The 18,389-nt window shown below is 39.9% G+C and overlaps 1 protein-coding gene across 6 annotated transcripts in view; it reads left to right on the top strand.

The window, feature by feature from the left end:
* SMAD5 (SMAD family member 5) overlaps positions 1-8,531 on the top strand; it is a 42,305-nt gene extending 33,774 nt beyond the window's left edge. For all 6 annotated transcript variants that reach the window (XM_030572579.1, XM_030572578.1, XM_030572580.1 and 3 more), the window contains 3 exons: positions 1,026-1,247; positions 3,770-4,026; positions 6,495-8,531. In XM_030572579.1, the coding sequence (XP_030428439.1) occupies positions 1,026-1,247; positions 3,770-4,026; positions 6,495-6,638 (623 nt within the window). In that variant the 3' untranslated portion in view covers positions 6,639-8,531. The remainder of the gene's footprint in view (positions 1-1,025; positions 1,248-3,769; positions 4,027-6,494) is intronic.
* The last annotated feature ends 9,858 nt before the right edge of the window (positions 8,532-18,389 follow it).

The raw sequence follows: 18,389 nt of genomic DNA, 5'->3' as shown, positions 1-18,389 counted from the left end.
GGACTATAACAATGTTTAAAAGGGAACTGGATAAATTCATGGTGGCTAAGTCCATAAATGGCTGTTAGCCAGTAAGGGTAAAGAATGGCGTCCCTAGCCTCTGTTCATCAGAGGATGGAGATGGATGGCAGGAGAGAGGTCACTTGATCATTGCCTGTTAGGTTCACTCCCTCTGGGGCACCTGGCATTGGCCACTGTCGGTAGACAGATAATGGGCTAGATGGACCTTTGGTCTGACCTGGTACAGCTGTTCTTATGTTCTTAATTTTTGGTTGGCTCTCAGCATTAAATAAGCCAGATTCAGTGGTGACTTAATTGGAGTAATTTATGTGCTGTTAAGTAGATATAACTTGCAAATGAAAACTGAAGAAGTCCAGGGTTGTACCAGGAGGAGCAGCCACCGGGAAGAGAATGCAAGATGAAACAACCTAGTTCATTTTTACACCGTTTTCTTGGTTTACTTATTTTTAAACCAGTTAAGAAGAAAACAACAAAAGCCTTCTTTTTGAATTGAGCTTCTTTTAATAAGTAGGGGTCTGATTATTTTTTTTTTTCAGAATTGTTCAGACCCTATCTTTTACATTTGATTGCACATGGAGTTGTGCTTGCTCAGCATCCCTAAAGATCAGGCCTCAAAACGTCAATTATAAAAGAAAATCTTTCGTTTGTTTCTTTGTTTGTTTGGCAGCACTTGTATAATTTTCCCCTTTGTTTGCATGAGTCTTTTACATAAGCCTAAGCAATAGGGAAAGGCACCAAAGTAAGAAAATGATTGTGAAACAAAACTTTCAGAGTAACTCCAGGCAGGTGTAGTACCTGAAGGTGCTCTTACCTTTTTTTAAACTGACTAGGTTTCAACAAATTGGTAGTGACCTTTATAACCATATCATGCTGCCTTTCAAGTCTGAGCATAAGATACAGATGTGAGATTGCAGGAGTAATTTTTTACTGCTATGTGAAAAGAATTGTTAAATGTATCTAAATTGAAATACAGATTGACCTATTTTAATTTCATTTTATTATAGATGTTCAACCTGTTGCTTATGAAGAGCCAAAGCACTGGTGTTCAATTATGTACTATGAATTAAACAATCGTGTTGGCGAGGCTTTTCATGCATCTTCCACCAGTGTTTTAGTGGATGGATTTACAGATCCTTCTAACAATAAAAACAGGTTCTGCTTAGGTTTGCTGTCCAATGTTAATCGCAACTCAACTATTGAGAACACTCGGCGACATATTGGAAAAGGTAATTCATAAGTATACTTTATGCCTCCTTTATGATTAATAGCAATGGGTTGACAAGCAAAGACTTCATTGAAAACAGGCATATTGTAATATGCAAAAATTGAAATTATAAGTGATGGTTGCAGTGGCACATAATAAACCCAGAGAAAAGGTTTATTTAAACAAACAAACTGTGATTTATACATATTTGTATATATGTGGTACACATTGAAGAATGCTGATCACAGAATCCATCCAGCTAACCTAAATGATATACAATATAAAAATCCCCTTCTTCTAGAGTAGATAGAATACTGTTAGCAAACAAGCCTGCTGTAACTGTACTGTATTCAGTGCCAGCACTTGAACGCAGTTGTAGGAGTGAATCCAAGATGGGTGAGGGATGGGGGTAGTCCTGGATTTGGCAGGTCTTGCAGGATCTTGCAGCTTTCCCTTGGGTCTGCCGTATTTTTCAGCTGATAGCACTATTTGGACACACAATTTTCACACAGATGAAGCCTGCTCAATCTCTTTAAAGTATTTTAGTGAATTTTTAAAATGTCCCTTCATGTGCCTTTCCTAATTCATGTCTTGAGAAGAGAAGCCTTTTCTTACTGCCCTGCTTTATAAAGATCCCTTTAGTGCATAAAATTGTTTAGATTATTCTCAGAATTGCATTACCATTGGTCATACTGAAACAGTTGAATAGTGCCTTAGAAAAGCCAAAGATACTATAACAAGAAGTATAACCTTTTTCTTTTGGGCTACTTCTGATGTGGACTAATGGAACCATCAATAGATTAGAAATGGAGACAATATTACAGAGCTTTGCTAATGACTGTGTTACTCCTGAGGGCATTCTGTTCCAAAACATTTTAAAAATTGTGTGCCAAAATATTTACAAGTTTTGCAAATTTTATTTGTCAAATAAAGTGGATGCTCCTGCATGGCATTGGGGAGCACAGGCCACTTTTGGATGCACGGAAGTGGGACTCTAAAGGTGGGGGTCTGATTGGGTGTGGAATTCCCCCAGGAGTACTAGGTAGATAGGCTTGCATAAGTTAAAACTTTAAAGTTAAAATCTTGTAATCTTAGTAATGGAATTTTTAACTCTGGGATAAGTGCACAGTCACTATTCCTGGGGCTGTTGCATTTTCTGGGATGATTTCTGTTAACTTCACAAGGGAATACAGTTATATTACCTACTTATGAAACTTACCCTGAATGTCTCTCCTTTCTTGCCCTCACTATAACACAGCCCCCCAAAATGCCAGACTTCTCACATTTTTGTAAAAGCACTGCACCTCAGCCATGGGTCACTTTTGAAATTTCAGAATTAAATAGCTTAAAAGTTATTTCTTCATCTTGAGTTTTATTTTCCCCAGGAGAAGCAGATATTTCTGCCGCATCTCTGTTCTCCAACTCAGCACAGCCTACCTCTCCAATTCAACTCCTCAGAGATCCCCAATCAATCCTGGGAAGGCCAACTGGGTAGCATGGCAGGAAAGAAGCAGAATAGAACAGAATTACATGGGAGAGAGGCCTGAACCCAAATCCACTGTGAGCCACTTGCAGTTGATCAGCTGACCAAGCAATCTGCTTCCAAGTTCCTTTTCCCCAAACTTCATCCCACCCCAGACTCCCAGTGTACCCAATGAGTTCACCAATAGCTGTCAGTCTGAAAGATTGGTTCAGATCTTCCTTTATTGTATGGAGTGTTGTAGCTGTATCCGTCTCGGGATACTAGGGTGACAAGATGGGTGAGGCAATATATTTTATTGGACCAACTTCTGTTGATGAGAGCTACAAGCTTTTGTCCCAGTCATAGGGAAGAAAGGAAGGGGGAGAGGGAAATCAGCTTGGGGGGGGTTGTTAGAGGGTTATAAATTGTTGTAATAAGCCATAAATCCAGTCTCTCTTCAGTCTATGATTTTTAGTATCTAGCAAAGCTATTAATTTAAGCTCCCAGGTTCATCTTCTGAAAGTGTGCAGGTTTCCTTTGAGGATTAGGGCTGATAGGTCAGATACAGAATGATTGCTTTGTGAAAAATATTCACCCACAGGAGCTATGGTGTTTCTGTCTTTTATCATTTTCCTACGTGAGCTCATTCGAGAGTGTAGTGATTGTTTATCTGGTTTCACTTACACAGTTGCTATTGGGACATTTAGTACACTGAGGTACACCACATATTGTGATAGGTATGTGGAACCCATGGATCTTGAAAGGTGTGGGGTGGGGGGAGTGGAGGTGATGCATCTGTTGTTCTGGCAGGGTCTAGTGCTGCTTTGAGCTGAACACTAGGCATTCTGTCCTATAATTGATGAGAGAAGGCCATCTAGTGGCTGATATAAAATGAAGTAGTTTGAGATGAAAAAGTGTGAACTGCTTATGTGCATATGACTTGAAAAATATCTTTTCAGGAAAGTTCTTCAAATGGAAGTCTGACTAAATTGTCTCAGAGCTCAAGGGAGCTTTTTGTACTAATACAGCTTGATTATAACTTGAAACAATTTTTAATCTGATTTTTCCTTTTTGTTTTTAAGGAGTTCATCTCTACTATGTTGGTGGAGAAGTCTATGCTGAGTGCTTAAGTGACAGCAGCATATTTGTACAGAGCAGGAACTGCAACTACCATCATGGCTTTCACCCTACAACTGTGTGCAAGATTCCCAGTGGCTGCAGCCTTAAAATTTTTAACAATCAAGAGTTTGCTCAGCTTTTAGCTCAGTCTGTCAACCATGGATTTGAGGCTGTGTATGAGCTCACCAAAATGTGTACCATTCGAATGAGTTTTGTAAAGGTAAATAAATTCTTTATCTAAGCATTTAAATTTACTGTGGAACGAGAGAGGTTCAAGCAAAGTATTCAGATTGGCATTGATACTATACTGCAGAAAGTTATTTGCAATGTAACATTTTTACATTTTAATCTGACATCTTGTGTTGCAGTATCATTGCTGCTTTAGGTGTGATACTTGCCAGCCGAGTGTGTTGGCCATAGTAGTTTAGTAGGTCCTCCGTTCCATCTAGTCCAGTTAAATCAGGGGTCTCAAACTCATTTTACCTTAGGGCCAGTGCCAGCCCTCAAATCCTCCCAGCAGGCCAAACATGTCACTGAATTAAAGAAAAAAAATGTTTATATTGTATTTTTTATTTCAAATTTCTTAGAAATAATAAAACTGTCATACAATTTATACAATTCTTTGCCTGCCAGAGAGTTTTTAGTGTTTGCCAGACAGCTGGCAATGCTTCAGTTCTGTCAGTTTGTTGATGTTTGGCCTCAGTGGCTGAGCAGTTGAAACCTTCAGGATTGCAGCAAGGTGTGCATCAGATAGCTGTGTTCAGTATTTTGACTTGTTTATATTAATTGTGGAAAAAAGTGACGCTGCCTCCATGGCTGACTCTCTGCCCGGCAACTAGTCATGGTATCTCTGGCCCTCTCCCCCAAGCCAATGGGAGCTGGGGGGGGGGGGGGGCGCGGTGCTTGCAGCAGACATTGCTGGCAGCGTGATGGCATGCGTCTCTCCTCCACAGGCCGCAGTGGACTTGTTCTCGGGCCACAGGATGGGACTTTGAGACCCCTGAGTTCAATGCTTCCTTTCTTAGATCCAAAGCATGCTATAACTCTTGTAAACTTCCATTTCTAAAGGAGGCTTGTAGTGTGCACTCACACTTCAATTAAATGATGGAGCAAGAATAAAGTGACCTGCTGGACCACTAATATGGCTGTGATCCATATGGTAAAACTGAACGAATAACACATAACAGTTTAACGACTCCTTGTACCTTCCTCAATTCCTCTTCCCCCAAAAAGTTTTAGTTCTTACACAAATGAATGTCATCAGTCTCTTGGGCCTTCAGTATACTTTTTTGTAGAATGAAGGGGGACTTGTATGCAGCCAAATTGTATTCAGTGTGCCTTTAAAAAAAAGAATTCCGCAACATCTGTAGTTTTCAAAACACCTGGTTTTCTATTAGTGAATGGTCTGACTCTTTCTTTTACTGTAGTAAAATAGATGATTGTGCCACTAAGCTCTTCTGTATCTGGTCTTTAAAAGGATGCTCAATATTGGGTATTCATGGTTGAAACAAAATGTATATTGAACATTTGTATAGCCCCATAGTAGTGCATGGCTCATTACAGAAATAGAATAAGACACAGATGTGTTGGGTTATAGTTCTCAGTCTGCACAGTTAAAGAAAGGAAGTGCGTGTAGAGATCACTAAAGTGGTCAGTGGAGGAAGAATTTTTGATAAGTGGGTTTTATAAGAGGGAGAGGGGGGTGTGATGGGTAATTAATAAACACAGTTGACTTAACGCGTTCGTAAAGTAATTTATTTTGTTAAAGTGCCATGGAGCAGTGATGCTCTTAGGTTTTATTGCTTGCGGAGGCCACTCTTCCGACGTGTCTGTAGTTCTTGCATGGTATCCTGTGGAGCATGTGGGGTGTTTCTGTACTCACCAAGAACTGACTTTTAAAATACGCTTGGTATTAATCATGGTAAAAAAGCATCCATTTTTGGTTTTTTGGGTTTTTTTTTCTGATACTCTGAAGTAAAAGGCATGGATCTAATTTACTCCTGGAATTCTTTTTTTATAAAAAATTCTTCTGAGCCTCTGGAGTTAATTCATCAATTTTTAAGGCCAGAAGGGACCATTGATCACCTAGTCTGACCACCTGTGTTGCACAAGCCATAGGACTTCTCTGAATTAATACAAGCTTCAAGTCCAATAACTTGTGGAATTGCAGCCTCTATCACTTGGAATCCATCAATAATCTTACACAATGTTAGTGTTAGCACTTTTTCTGTTAGGTACTTGTTTTATGGTAATCCCTAGGGGCCCCAAATTAGATTGGAACCCTATCATGTTGTGTCCTCTACAAACTCATACTGAACTAGTCTTTTTCCCGAAGAGCTTAAACAAAGCAGACAGAAGTTAGGAAGTATTATACCCATTTTATAAATGGAGAAATGAGACACAGGGATTAATTTTGGCCCAGGTTACACAAGAAGTCTGTGTTAGAGACAGGACCAGTATCCAGAGCTCCTGAGTCGTCGTCCAGTGACAACCTCAACACCATCCTTCCTCTTTTTTCCTTTTTCCTTTTCTTCCCCTTTAGATTACAATTGTTCTTGCTTATTTGGGGGCCTCTAATAGCTTTAAATGTCCTACAGCCTAACTTTGTATATCCTGTTGCTAAAATTAGTTTGGATTAAGAGTATACACCCATAATGTCAAAGGTATAATGTTTGTTCATTTTTATAGGGTTGGGGAGCGGAATACCACCGGCAAGATGTCACAAGCACCCCATGCTGGATAGAAATTCATCTTCATGGGCCCCTTCAGTGGCTGGATAAAGTACTTACACAAATGGGCTCACCACTGAATCCCATCTCTTCCGTTTCATAGTGCTGCAGTATTACCTTCAACTCTACTTTTAGTGAACTTATTTTAATTCTAGAGAAACTTCCAGTGTGGATACTGTAAGTTAGATGGAGAACAGACATGGTTTAACGTTTTACCCCCTTTGTGACCAATTCCATTACATGTTGTTGATTTATTTTTACATTTCAGTTTGTTCTTGTGATACTAAAATGACAATTGAGCCCTATTGGGAGAAGGTGGGGGGCAAAGTCTCTTGAAAAATTTGCAACACTTTTTCCCCTTCTTCATATGAGACTTAAACAGGTATATATCTAACTGGAACATATTTTCTTCACTGTCACATAGGGACAAGAATTTTGAAGACAAATTTTAGGAGTAAATACAGATCATAGATTTTTAGTGTTAATAGAACTGTACATTGTTTGCTGAACATGTGTGGCTCCAGATTACAATCAATATTTTGTGTGTAGCTGTGTAACATCTTATGGAAGACTTCTGTCGTTAAAAAAAAAAAAAAAAGTTTCTCAATTTGAACAATGTGATTTAAATGTACACACTTTTTTTTTTAAGAGATTTTAACAGATATGGACGGTGTAAAGACATTTGCATTAACTTTTGGAAAGTGCAGTCACAAACACACTATATATGTTGCAGAATATAAATTATTAGCCTTGTCCCATTCCAATTTTATAACATTGCTTTTAACATCCATTTTAAAGAGTAATTGATACAAGGTAAGCTTTTCGCACTGCTGTGAACTAGTCAGTTCTTGTTTTGCCTTGATATAAACTCTTTCTGTTTTGGATGTAATTGCCAACACCTGGCTTTTTAGGTACCCTTTTGTATTTTAGCGTACACACCACTTTTTAGAAATGGCAGTACTTGCATTGCAAAGGAGCTAAGTTCTCTAGCTGTCTGTTTTTTACCTATCCAGAATTGGCATGTTTTAAGCCTCTTAAACCACTTAGCAGTTATTATGCAGTATTAGTGATACTTCACTTCCAGTGCAGATTTGATTTATCTCTCTTTCTCTCCTACTGATTTGAAGACTGGCTTAGCAAATTGGTAATTGAGTGCAGAACCTTTTATTTCTAGATCAAATGCAGATGTGGTAGATAATTATCAAAAATCATTATTGTAAAGACTTACGTCCTGTGTGAAATGGTAGTCTTCATCCTGATCCTGATGAATGAGTTTCTCCTCATATAGTCTAGGCCTACAGTTGGCATTCTTAGCAGAGAAGCTAACAATTGAATGCAGATCGAGATTAAGTTGCCCTTTCTCCCACATAGGAAATCCTTCAGGGTCAAGGTGGATGCATGCTGGTATAAGGCTGTGAGAAAGCTTGTACTGCTGCTGCCTGCTGTATTTGTTGTCACTAATTGGAGGACTTCAGAGCCTAGGCTGTCAATACAAACACTAAATTAAAAAAAGGGGGAATCTATGGGTAATTCCTTTCCTTTCCCTAAGAAAATGAGGGAAAGAAATGTATTGTGGAGAATACTTGGTGCAGTGAATTATGGCCTGACTCTTTTAATTCTGAAGTTTTAATGTGCAGAGTGCAAGGCCTGTTGTGTATAATACTATTCACCTTCCCCTTTCCCTGTCGCAAACACATGTTATTTACCCACCCATATAAAATGTTTGGGAGGTAGGCTGAAAACTCTAAAACTCATGTACTTATTAAAGGATGCTTTGTAGTTAGCTACTGCAGTCCCAGGGTTTTGATCACTTAAGTTCTTCTTGTGTCCTTTTATTGAATGACAAAGTTTGTGCTTAAATGTGGTAATCCCTGTATCACCAAGTACATAAGTAAATCATCTTTTTAAAGGAACAAAATTGTTTACATATCATGATAAATTCTGTTTCTTATGAAATGCCTTAAAGGAATAAAGCTAAACTGATCATGTTCACAGATCTATAATGCTGTCTTGTACAGGAATAAGTATTTGTACTTGATTTTTAAACACTTTCTCCAGCATTTTAAAAATAAAACATTTTCAGGAAAAAGGGGAGTAACATTACTTTGTCACTTATCTTCTAGACCACTATTTATTTCTTTGAACTACAGGCAACAATGGTTTTATTGAAAGAACTACAAATTCAACTGTTGCCCACAAGATCAGGCCTTCCATTGTCAAAATGAACATTTTCCTACACCCGTATTTGAGTTCTCTTCATAAGTTTCTGAATCTTCATATATTTGACACTATGGTGTCTTTCCTAGAATAATGGCATGACACATCAGGTTAAAAGATTAAAATCTCAGTTGCAGGGCCTCTACTAAAATTAAAAGATTTCACTGCATCCAAGCTTGACTTTTTTATTGGCTTCATCTATGCTCATGTATATGCCTAGCTGAAGCTAAGTGAGTGATTCAGGAATGGGTGCATGGGTGTGCACGAACCAGAACTAGTGCTTAATATGGGCAGGCTGGCTACATGTGCATCAGTACTGTAATCCTAGCAATACACTAGAACCTCAAAGTTACAAAGTGACTGGTCAACCAGACACCTCATTTGGAACTGGAAGTACGCAGTCTGGCAACTGCAGAGGCGCACCAAAAAAACAAGTACAGTATAGTACATTGCACTAAAACGTTAACCATAGGTTCAACCTTTCTAGTCTGGCACCCTCGGGACCTGACTGGTGCCGAAACATGGGAAGTCAATGCAGAGTGCCAGCGGGTCTCCAAGAGTGCAGGGGGTGCTACAGCACCCCCAGGCTTTGTGCCCAGTGTGGCCCCCTGCCTGGGGGCCCCACTGCCACCCGGAGTCCTGGCTGATGGCACCCCACCTGGGGGCTCCGATGCCAGCCCGGGGTCCAAGCCGTTGGCCCCAGCTCCTCCCACTCCCTCCTGCAGTTTGAATGCTGCAAATCAGCTGTTTGCTGCACTCTGGAAGCGCTGGGAGGGAGGAGGAGTTGGTAAGCGTAGGGCTGCCAGCACACGGGAGTAGGTGGCCAGAGGGGGGTGCTTGGTGCCGGTGGATGCTCTGCACCCACCAATTTTTCCCCGTGTCTGGAGCACCCACAGAGTCGGCGTCTATGCTGGACCATGGATGTTGCCAGACCAGGGAGTGCCTGTACTTAAAAAAAGGGAAAGCAGCATTTTGAAAGAATAGCCATAATGTTTTGTTCAGAGTTATGAACATTTCAGAGTTCGGAACAACCTCCGTTCCTGAGATGTTCCTATCTTAGTGCCTTGCTCCTACATTTTCTTTTGCAGAGGCAGGCTTGCTAAGTGCTGCGCTTGCAATTTTTAAGGGGTGCTTATCATGAATACTAGGACATTGCAAGAGCTTTCTAGTTTTGTGTAATGCAGAGCCATGATATATTTAGTTCTGTTTAGTTTTATTTGTGTCGGAGTATCACAGTTCACACATCCATGCAAGGATAGGCTGACTGAGCACTGTTTGACACTAAATATGTTTAAATTCTATGATGGCAAAGAGGGCGGCACTGATCACGCTATACCTGTGAGTGCAGTTGCTGTTTGATTACATTGCTAACAGGTACAGAGAAACTGGATGGGTCAGGATCTTGGAAATAGAAGATCAACCCTAGCCCTGCTCGGAATCAATGTCACCACTGCATGAAAACTATTTTGCCCTATGTAAAATAAAGTAACACTTCAAACTTTGTTTGGTGGGCATGTTTCTATATCTCATTAGCCACCAGCAATTAATTGTTAGCCTTGTTGGTAATACCAGCGCAGAGCCTAAAGATAGAACAGGTATATACTGAACTACTGTTTTGGCCGGCTCATCAAGTTGTCATGGCATCACAGAAGTGAAAGTTTGGATAGAGGACTTTAGCCTTACAAGCTGTCAATCCAGAACTTTTCATGAGTATTAACTTCATTTAACTGTACATGGGGCAACGTTGGGTTATGAGAGATCCTGTAGAACCAATATGTAACTTTTGGTATGACTGAACGGATAAAAATGGCTGGCTAGTCAAAATAATTGAACAGCTTACATGTTATTGATATAGAATTTCTTAAAGGAAACCTTGGAATTCTTGATGTTTTGCCTGAAGCTATTGATCTTTTTCACACAGTATTACAGTGTAAAAGTTGAACAGTATACCTGTCGGGCAAATACTCTTGTAGTCTAGAGGGGTTGAAAACCCATATAAAAAATGTGTCAAGATTTTCCTAGCTTGAAATACTCTGAAAACTAATGTTTTAGTTTCCCAAACAGTTGTTAGGTAGCAGTTTTCAATAAATAAAAGCCATTTTAAAAATGTTTGCCTCAAAGAAAAGTTTTATTTTTTTTTTCCTAGTCATGAAGTATTTCCTTATGGAGGAAACCCATTTTGAATTCATATTGATAAGCCAAACCATTGCGTTACAATATACTGCTGCCCATATTTGAATAAACATGAAAAATCCCCTTTCAGAATGGCTTTTTCCTGTTTTGCTCTAAATATAATTCAGCGGATGCCTCCAGTACTTATAAATGTATGTCTATATAGGTATGTTTGACATATAGGTATGTTTGACTGTTCTACGAGATATAATGACCCATAAACTCTTAATTATTCTTGTAATTATCACTACTGGTGTGTTTAGTTATATAGGTATTGCTCCTTATTGAAGTGAGAACAGGGAATTTCATTTCAAAGGCAGTTTGCCTGGAACATTTGAGGCTATAATGTAAGGTTCTTTAAAAAAAGATTTTAATTAAGCTTAATGTATTTGAGAATCTTTTGTCAGTTGGATTGTGAGGTAAGTTGATTAAAATGTATTAAGGTACATCGCAATACCAGTATTGGCTTATATGTACAATGTATTTTTGTATATCACCCAACATACTGTGGGTAACGGATCCCAGCAATTTGACGGCAGTTGTTTGCCATACCTAAAATCTTAGCTGTAACACTTATTAAATAAGATTTTGGCTAGTTATTTTTTGAACATACCCATGGCTATAGCATAACAGCCTTAAACAACCAAGCATCCTGCCTAAGCCTGTAGAACTTGAAACTAGTGACTGACAGCTTCCTCATGCAAAGAAGAAAACTAAGAATATTCCTTTTGAAACTGTTTCCTTAAATGTTTCAGTAAAACTTATTGATCAGAGCAACTGCCTTCATTGTGGTTTGACCTGTTTTAACAGACTTTTTAAAGAGGGAGAGAAGTTAATGTTCTTGTTCTAACTTCCACATTATCTTGGTAACTAGACCAACGAGTAATTAGAGTTTATGGTTTTAGGGTAACACTTGAGTGGTGAGGGGAGGACAAGTTAAGGGAAAACTTGAAGTTTTTGTAGAATATACCTGAAATATACCTGAAACATAACCTTTTTTTGCATTGTTAATTTGGTTGTGGAGGGGACAGCTGGACTATAAAGGCCCTGAATGCTTCCTGTGAGCAATATTCAACAAATACAAAGGGGTGGGGGATGGTGGGATAACTTGAATAAAGTCAAAGAAACAAATTTTCAAAATGCTTGATTTTTTTCTTAAAAGCCAGTTTATACTAGAACCAAACTTTACCTAGAAATAAAATGCTAATACTGGGAAATCGAATCTAGAATATATCTGAAACGTGCGTCGTTCAGCACAGTGGTTTTCAACCTGTGGTCTGTGGACCCGTGGAGATCTGCAGACGACGTGTAAGATTTCCAGCAGGGTCTGTATCTCTATTTGAAATTTTTTAGGAGTCTGCAAATGAAAAAAAATTGGAAACCACTGCTATAGCACAACACAGACTAATGAGTCTTTCATAGAGTAAAACCTGATTAGCATTTTCCTCTCTGAATTTATGCAGTTCCAATCATGTTTAAGGATGCCTAATATTTTACAGGAAATAATTGAGAATAGAGAAGATAATGTATAGAGTTACATACTATGCCAGTCCACATAAAAGCAACAGGAGGGACCAGTTCTTTCTTCAGTTAGTACAGAGCTGAAACGGAGATAATGGCACTGCTTGATCTTGTGAATGCTTCCTGCTTAAGGACTTGCTATGGGCAGGTACAAACCTTCTGATAGTAATGGTGCCTATGATTTTCAAAGGCTTTCTCACTCGAAAAAGATTATTGGAAAACAAATACAAAACCAAGTGCGTAGCTGTGAAAGTGTAAGCCCTGATGTAGAAAAAGGCTTGGGCATTTTTACGACCTTCACACAGCTTTCAAACCTGATAATACAATAAAATGACATTTGTTCCTGTTTCTCTCAGCTACCAGAAGTCAGTATCTGATGTTACTATATACAAAGTCAATAACAGTGCAGTTTTCTCTTCAGAAATCTTGGAGGCATAGACCTGGTGGAGAATTTTTCAACCAAATATGTTTGTTTGGAAAATTGCAGTGTTTCCCGGGAACATACTGTTTTTCTACAAAACGTGTCTGGATGCTTTCTCAGGTGCAAGGTACAATTTTAGTCAAAATGAAATCCTCATCCCAGAAGTGTCAGTAGCCCAGTAATTAATGCACTCCCTTGGGATGTACCCTTCCCTGTCTCAACCTGCATCTCCCATGTCAGGTGAATGCCCTAACTGCTGGGCTATTGACTATTCCCATTTTTTGCAAAACTTTTTGGAAGGTCTTGGTTTTGCCCTGCTCTGGAATAAAAACAAAAAGTTAAAAATTTTCACCAGCTAGAATTCTTGTTTTCTAGCAAGCCCTACCGAGGAGGCTATTAAAAGGCAGTTTGAACGACGTCAGTTTGGGACAATGTACAGAAATATCCAACAACCTTAAAAATGTCCACCTGTAATAGAGTGTGGTCTTGCCATTGCTATAGCTGAGACTTGCTGTGACAGGATCCCTGCGGTGCAGCCTGGGATTGTGGGACCATAGTGCCCCATGAATTCTCTCCAGTCTAGGCTGTCTCACAATGCCTTGCTAGTGATCAGCAGGAAAACCCTTCCTGTGCTGTGATCACTCAGTGCACAACGGCATAGGGCGACTGCCATCTAGCTATATTGCACAAATGCTACCAGAGCCGCTCATGAATCACACAGGGAAAAGCACCAGAGCCCAGTCCCTCTCCCCCCAAGATGAGCACTGCAAACTTATGAACTGGTTCACCGCTTCATCAATGGAAAGTGGCCATACCCCAGCCTTTGCAAACCTGAGCAGCTTTGCCACATCCTTCAGGCAAACTCACTGGTAAATATAAACAGTTAAGCAAATTTATTGATTACAAAAGATAGATTTTAAATGATAGGTAAAAGCCAGATTAGTTACCATAAGAAAATATAAGCATGCAGTCTAACCTCTCAGCCCTATTAGACTGGGCAACATCTTGATTTAAGCAGTTTTTCCTCATCCCCCTGGCTATTGCAGTTCATAGTACACAGATTTCACCCTTGAAATCTGCTTAAGTCTCCTCAGTGTTCTTGTTGCTTGCAGTATAGGGTGGGGGGTGGGGAGGAGAGGCAGGAGAAAAGGTCCAGCATGAGGCCCCTCTGTTCTGTTTTATACCTGCAGTCCCATATCCTTGGAAAATACAAGTCCAGGCATGTCTGGTGGGCACTGCTGAGTCCCTAGGCAAGTTGAGCAATTCCCCTGGTGTGGCCTCATGCAGGTGAGTTATTGAATTGTCGCTCCCTTGTTGGACAATGGCTGGTGACGTCTGTTCAACAGCACCCACCCAGGTGTTGGTGACCTCTCTTGTGATTGTCTCTGTAAAGCTAGTATCTGGGCACTTCCCAAACCCACAGCATATTTTAGTGAAAACCATATAACACATTCTTATAATTTCATATGCATTGATATACATATTTAGGTAGAAGAGTGACTTTCAGCCGATCATAACCTTTCCCCTGATACGTTACAAGGCATACTTTATATGCAATATCACAATTATATAAAAATGAGGAATATAGGGGTTACAGATGCTCCCCTGAGAGCACTTGCTTTTGTCCCACTTACTCCTAAAATCATCAAAGGTCATTTCCAACTTCACATTCTGCATGTGTAGCTGGTGAGTAGATTTCTTTGCCCAAATGCTTATCATTTGTGAGAGACAGGAGTTTGGGGTGAGAGAAGAAGCAGTTGCTGGTTCATGTTTTTCACTTTCTTCTAATAACATGTCTTCTCACCTTCCCCTCTCACCTCCTTTCAAAAAATGTCCTAGAAAGTTCAAATAAAATGTAATTAGATCCTACTGCACAGAACCATTTCTGACCCAGGGGCAGTTATTTTTTGCAAGTGAATAGCTAGCTTTCCAAAACAGCAATGTCAAAATGGCCTCTTGGGCTCTAGTGTACTTTAAAGGGTGTCGAATGAATGAAAACTTAAGCTTTCATTTAAAAATAAAATAAAGCCTCTAGCCCTCTTCCTGGTGGAGACAGCAGTCAGATTAGAAATCTTGCTAAGAAATTTGTTGGAAGTCTTTATTTTTAAAGGATCAGGACCCATTTCCTCCATGGTCATTGCTTTCTTGAATGATAAGCCATCCCCATAACTTCAGAACTTCGAGTTACTTTTAAACTTAACCCTAACTTTAAAGCTTCAGAGATTCTAATATTAATATTTGTAATAATTACCACCTTGTAAGGCTTTTTACCCTTGATTGGCTATGTTTTTCTCGAATTGCAGCTGTATAAGCTTTTGTCTGGAAATTCAGTATTGCATTAACAGCTTTCTACAGCTGATATTAGTCTCAGTTGAAAGGTATATATTAGAACAAAATGTACAAGTTTTATTAGTCCTGTCTGTTTTTTCCTTTGAGGGAATTTAAAAGTATTATCACAATGGATCCATTTCATGCCTGCTCATAAATAACTATCCAAACAAAGCATTGTTCAGGTAATAGTTTTACTCTGAAGACAGAGCTTTAAAAAAAATACTCCATGTTCTGGGTTAAGTGCCATAGTTCCTACTCTCAGTCCTAATAGAGGACGACAGCCAAATTTCCAACTGGCATATAAAATAAAAACTGAGCACTTCTGAAACCAAGCTTTTAAATGGGTCTGAAGTCTTGCTTGTTTTGGCTAATCCCTTGTAACTTCAGCTCTCACTTGTCAACTATGTGAACGCAGGCTCCCTTGAAATTTATCTAAAACTGTCACTTATGCCTGTAGCATTTCATGTAGTACAGCTTACAATTTTCCATTTAGTATAAATATAAGTGACATTTAGAGGCTATTTTCTATAGCGATTTCTCTAGTTAACCCATTGCGTGAGATATTGAAACAAAGAACACGTGCTCAATAGCATTCTCAGATTCAGTAGTGAAGGCAGAACTATAAGCCTTTGCTAAAAGGTGTTTAATTATTTACTACAGATTTTTAAAAGGTAAAATCTGTAGAACTGAAGCTTTTAGACTATTACTAGATAGTTATTTTTTGTTTGCATTGTTGAATATTCAAATTTCTTACTCGGCTTTGAAAATTTCTGCCACACTGTGCGTATTGTCAAGGAGAATAGCAGCTTCAAATACTAATAGAAAAGAACTTTGCAGAAAGTGAAACTAGTACAAAGCCTCCTGTTTCTCGAGTGCTGCATGCAATAGGACTACAGCTAGACATGAATCTCACCAATAGGAAGCTGTGAACACTCTGGGTACCAAAGTGGAAAAAGACTTTGCAATGAATTGCAAATAGGATTCTCTATGTGTGAGAGAGAATGGGAGGACCCTTGAAAACATTTCTGTCTCTGACCCCTACCCATCTGCAGCGCTCTAGATGTCACTTCTCCTATGTTCCCCTTGAGTTGACTGTGTTCTATGAGGCAGCAACATTAGGAAGAACTGCTTGTCTGATTTTTCCCTTTTAACATGCTAAGGTAACCAGAGCTGAGCACTATGACATTTATAAAGGGGGGGCCCTGTTGTGTCAGTCCTATACCCATGCGCCTGTTTGCACCCCAAGGATCATGCCCTCTAAGTTTTCCCAGAGGTACCCAATACCTCTGGACTACCCTGTCTCTAGAGCAGTAGTTCTCAAACTTTTGTACTTGTGACCCCTTTCACATAGCAAGCCTCTGAGCGCGACCCCCCCTTATAAATTAAAAACACATTTTTATATATTTAACACCATTATAAATGCTGGAGGCAAAGCAGGGTTTGGGGTGGAGGTTGACAGCTCATGACCCCCCATGTAATAAACTCATGACCCATAGAGGGGTCCCAACCCCCAGTTTCAGAACCCCTGTTCTAGAAACAAAAGAGAAGATTCACTCTGTTTTCTTCTCAAGGGGGCCTAAGGCTGCAGCTCCCTGTTCCCCGAGGCTTTGTCTTCACTCCTAAAAAGAGGGAAGTTCATATTGTGGTGAGGTGTTTGCCATCCTGATGTAAATACACAGCAAGGATGGGGCACTCTGGGGGTACATCTTCACTACCCGCCGCATTGGCGGGTAGCAATCGATTGCTCGGGGATCGATATATCACGTCTCATCTAGACGCGATATATCGATCCCCGAAGACGCTTATATCGATTCCGTAACTCCACCAACCCGAATAGAGTTGCGGAATCAACAGGGGGAGCCGCGGACATCGATCCCATGCCGTGAGGATGGTGAGTAATTCGATCTTAGATACTTCGACTTCAGCTATGTTATTCACATAGCTGAAGTTGCGTATCTAAGATCAATTTTCCCCCGTAGTGTAGACCAGCCCTAGTTTTAATACACAGACAGCCCCAGCCCACTCATCTAATGCAAAGCGTGTGTGTGTGTGTTGTACTGCCCCAGCTGCTGCCTCTCTAGAACTGCAGTAGCTGTCCCAGCAACCACTGAAGCAATCTTTGCTTCAGGACCAGACTTCAAAGAGAAACTGCTGAGCTTCAGTTCATCTGCAAATTTGACACCATCAGGATTGAACAAAGACTGTGAATGGCTTGCCAATTACAGAACCAGTTTCTCCTCTCTTGGTTTTCACACCTCAACTGCTAGAACAGGGCCTCATCCTCCCTGATTGAACTGACCTCGTTATCTCTAGCTTGCTTGCTAGCATATATATACCTGCCCCTGGAAATTTCCATTACATGCATCTGAGGAAGTGGGTATTCACCCACGAAAGCTCATGCTCCAAAACGTCTGTTAGTCTATAAGGTGCCACAGGATTCTTTGCTGCTTTTACAGATCCAGACTAACACGGCTACCCCTCTGATAATTGACAATCTTTGCTTGTGCCTCCTGGCTTGTCCCTGCCAAACTTGCCTTTCTTGCACAGGTTTGTGCACTTGTTTAATTTTAAGCATGTGAGTAATCCTATTTAGTTCAAGTCGACCTACAGTTTGTCTTTGCAGGACTGGGGGCTTAGATGGCCTAAGCTGTCTCAGTGAGGTGGTGCCTGCCTGTCCCATTTTCACATGCCCATCCTTCAGTGCCAGCCCTAGATGCTGGCAGCACTCAGAAAACTGTTAGACTCATATTAAAAGAGATCCTATGCAAGTGTTCCTGTCTGAGCCCCAGGGAGCAACATAGGTTGGTTTCTGCGCTCACACAGGTTTTTGAAAATTTAGCCCTTTAGGGAAAAAAAGTAGAAATAACCAATCAATACTGTAACACATTAAGACACTCCAGACACATCTTACTGAGACATTAATCTTTTGCTTGGCTTTATGCCTTAAAGCATACCTGAGGCATGTCCTGGTTAAATATATCCTGCTTTCTCTTAATATTGGATTCAAAGATCCTCCTCACCTAGAGAAAACAATCTTAAAAAAGCTATTCAGTAGCTATACAGTTATTGCTTCTGCCCTTGAGTAATGGTACCATTCATATGTGGATCCATTCAGCAGGTTGCATATGCATCAGTCAAGAATATTGAGTCAGTGTATTAATTTGGGCGTTTTAAAATTTGCTTTCACGAAGA

This window comes from Gopherus evgoodei, chromosome 8, assembly GCF_007399415.2.
Source record: "Gopherus evgoodei ecotype Sinaloan lineage chromosome 8, rGopEvg1_v1.p, whole genome shotgun sequence".
In the NCBI taxonomy this organism is placed as follows: Eukaryota; Metazoa; Chordata; order Testudines; family Testudinidae; genus Gopherus; species Gopherus evgoodei.
This window is presented reverse-complemented; position numbering and strand designations above follow the sequence as displayed.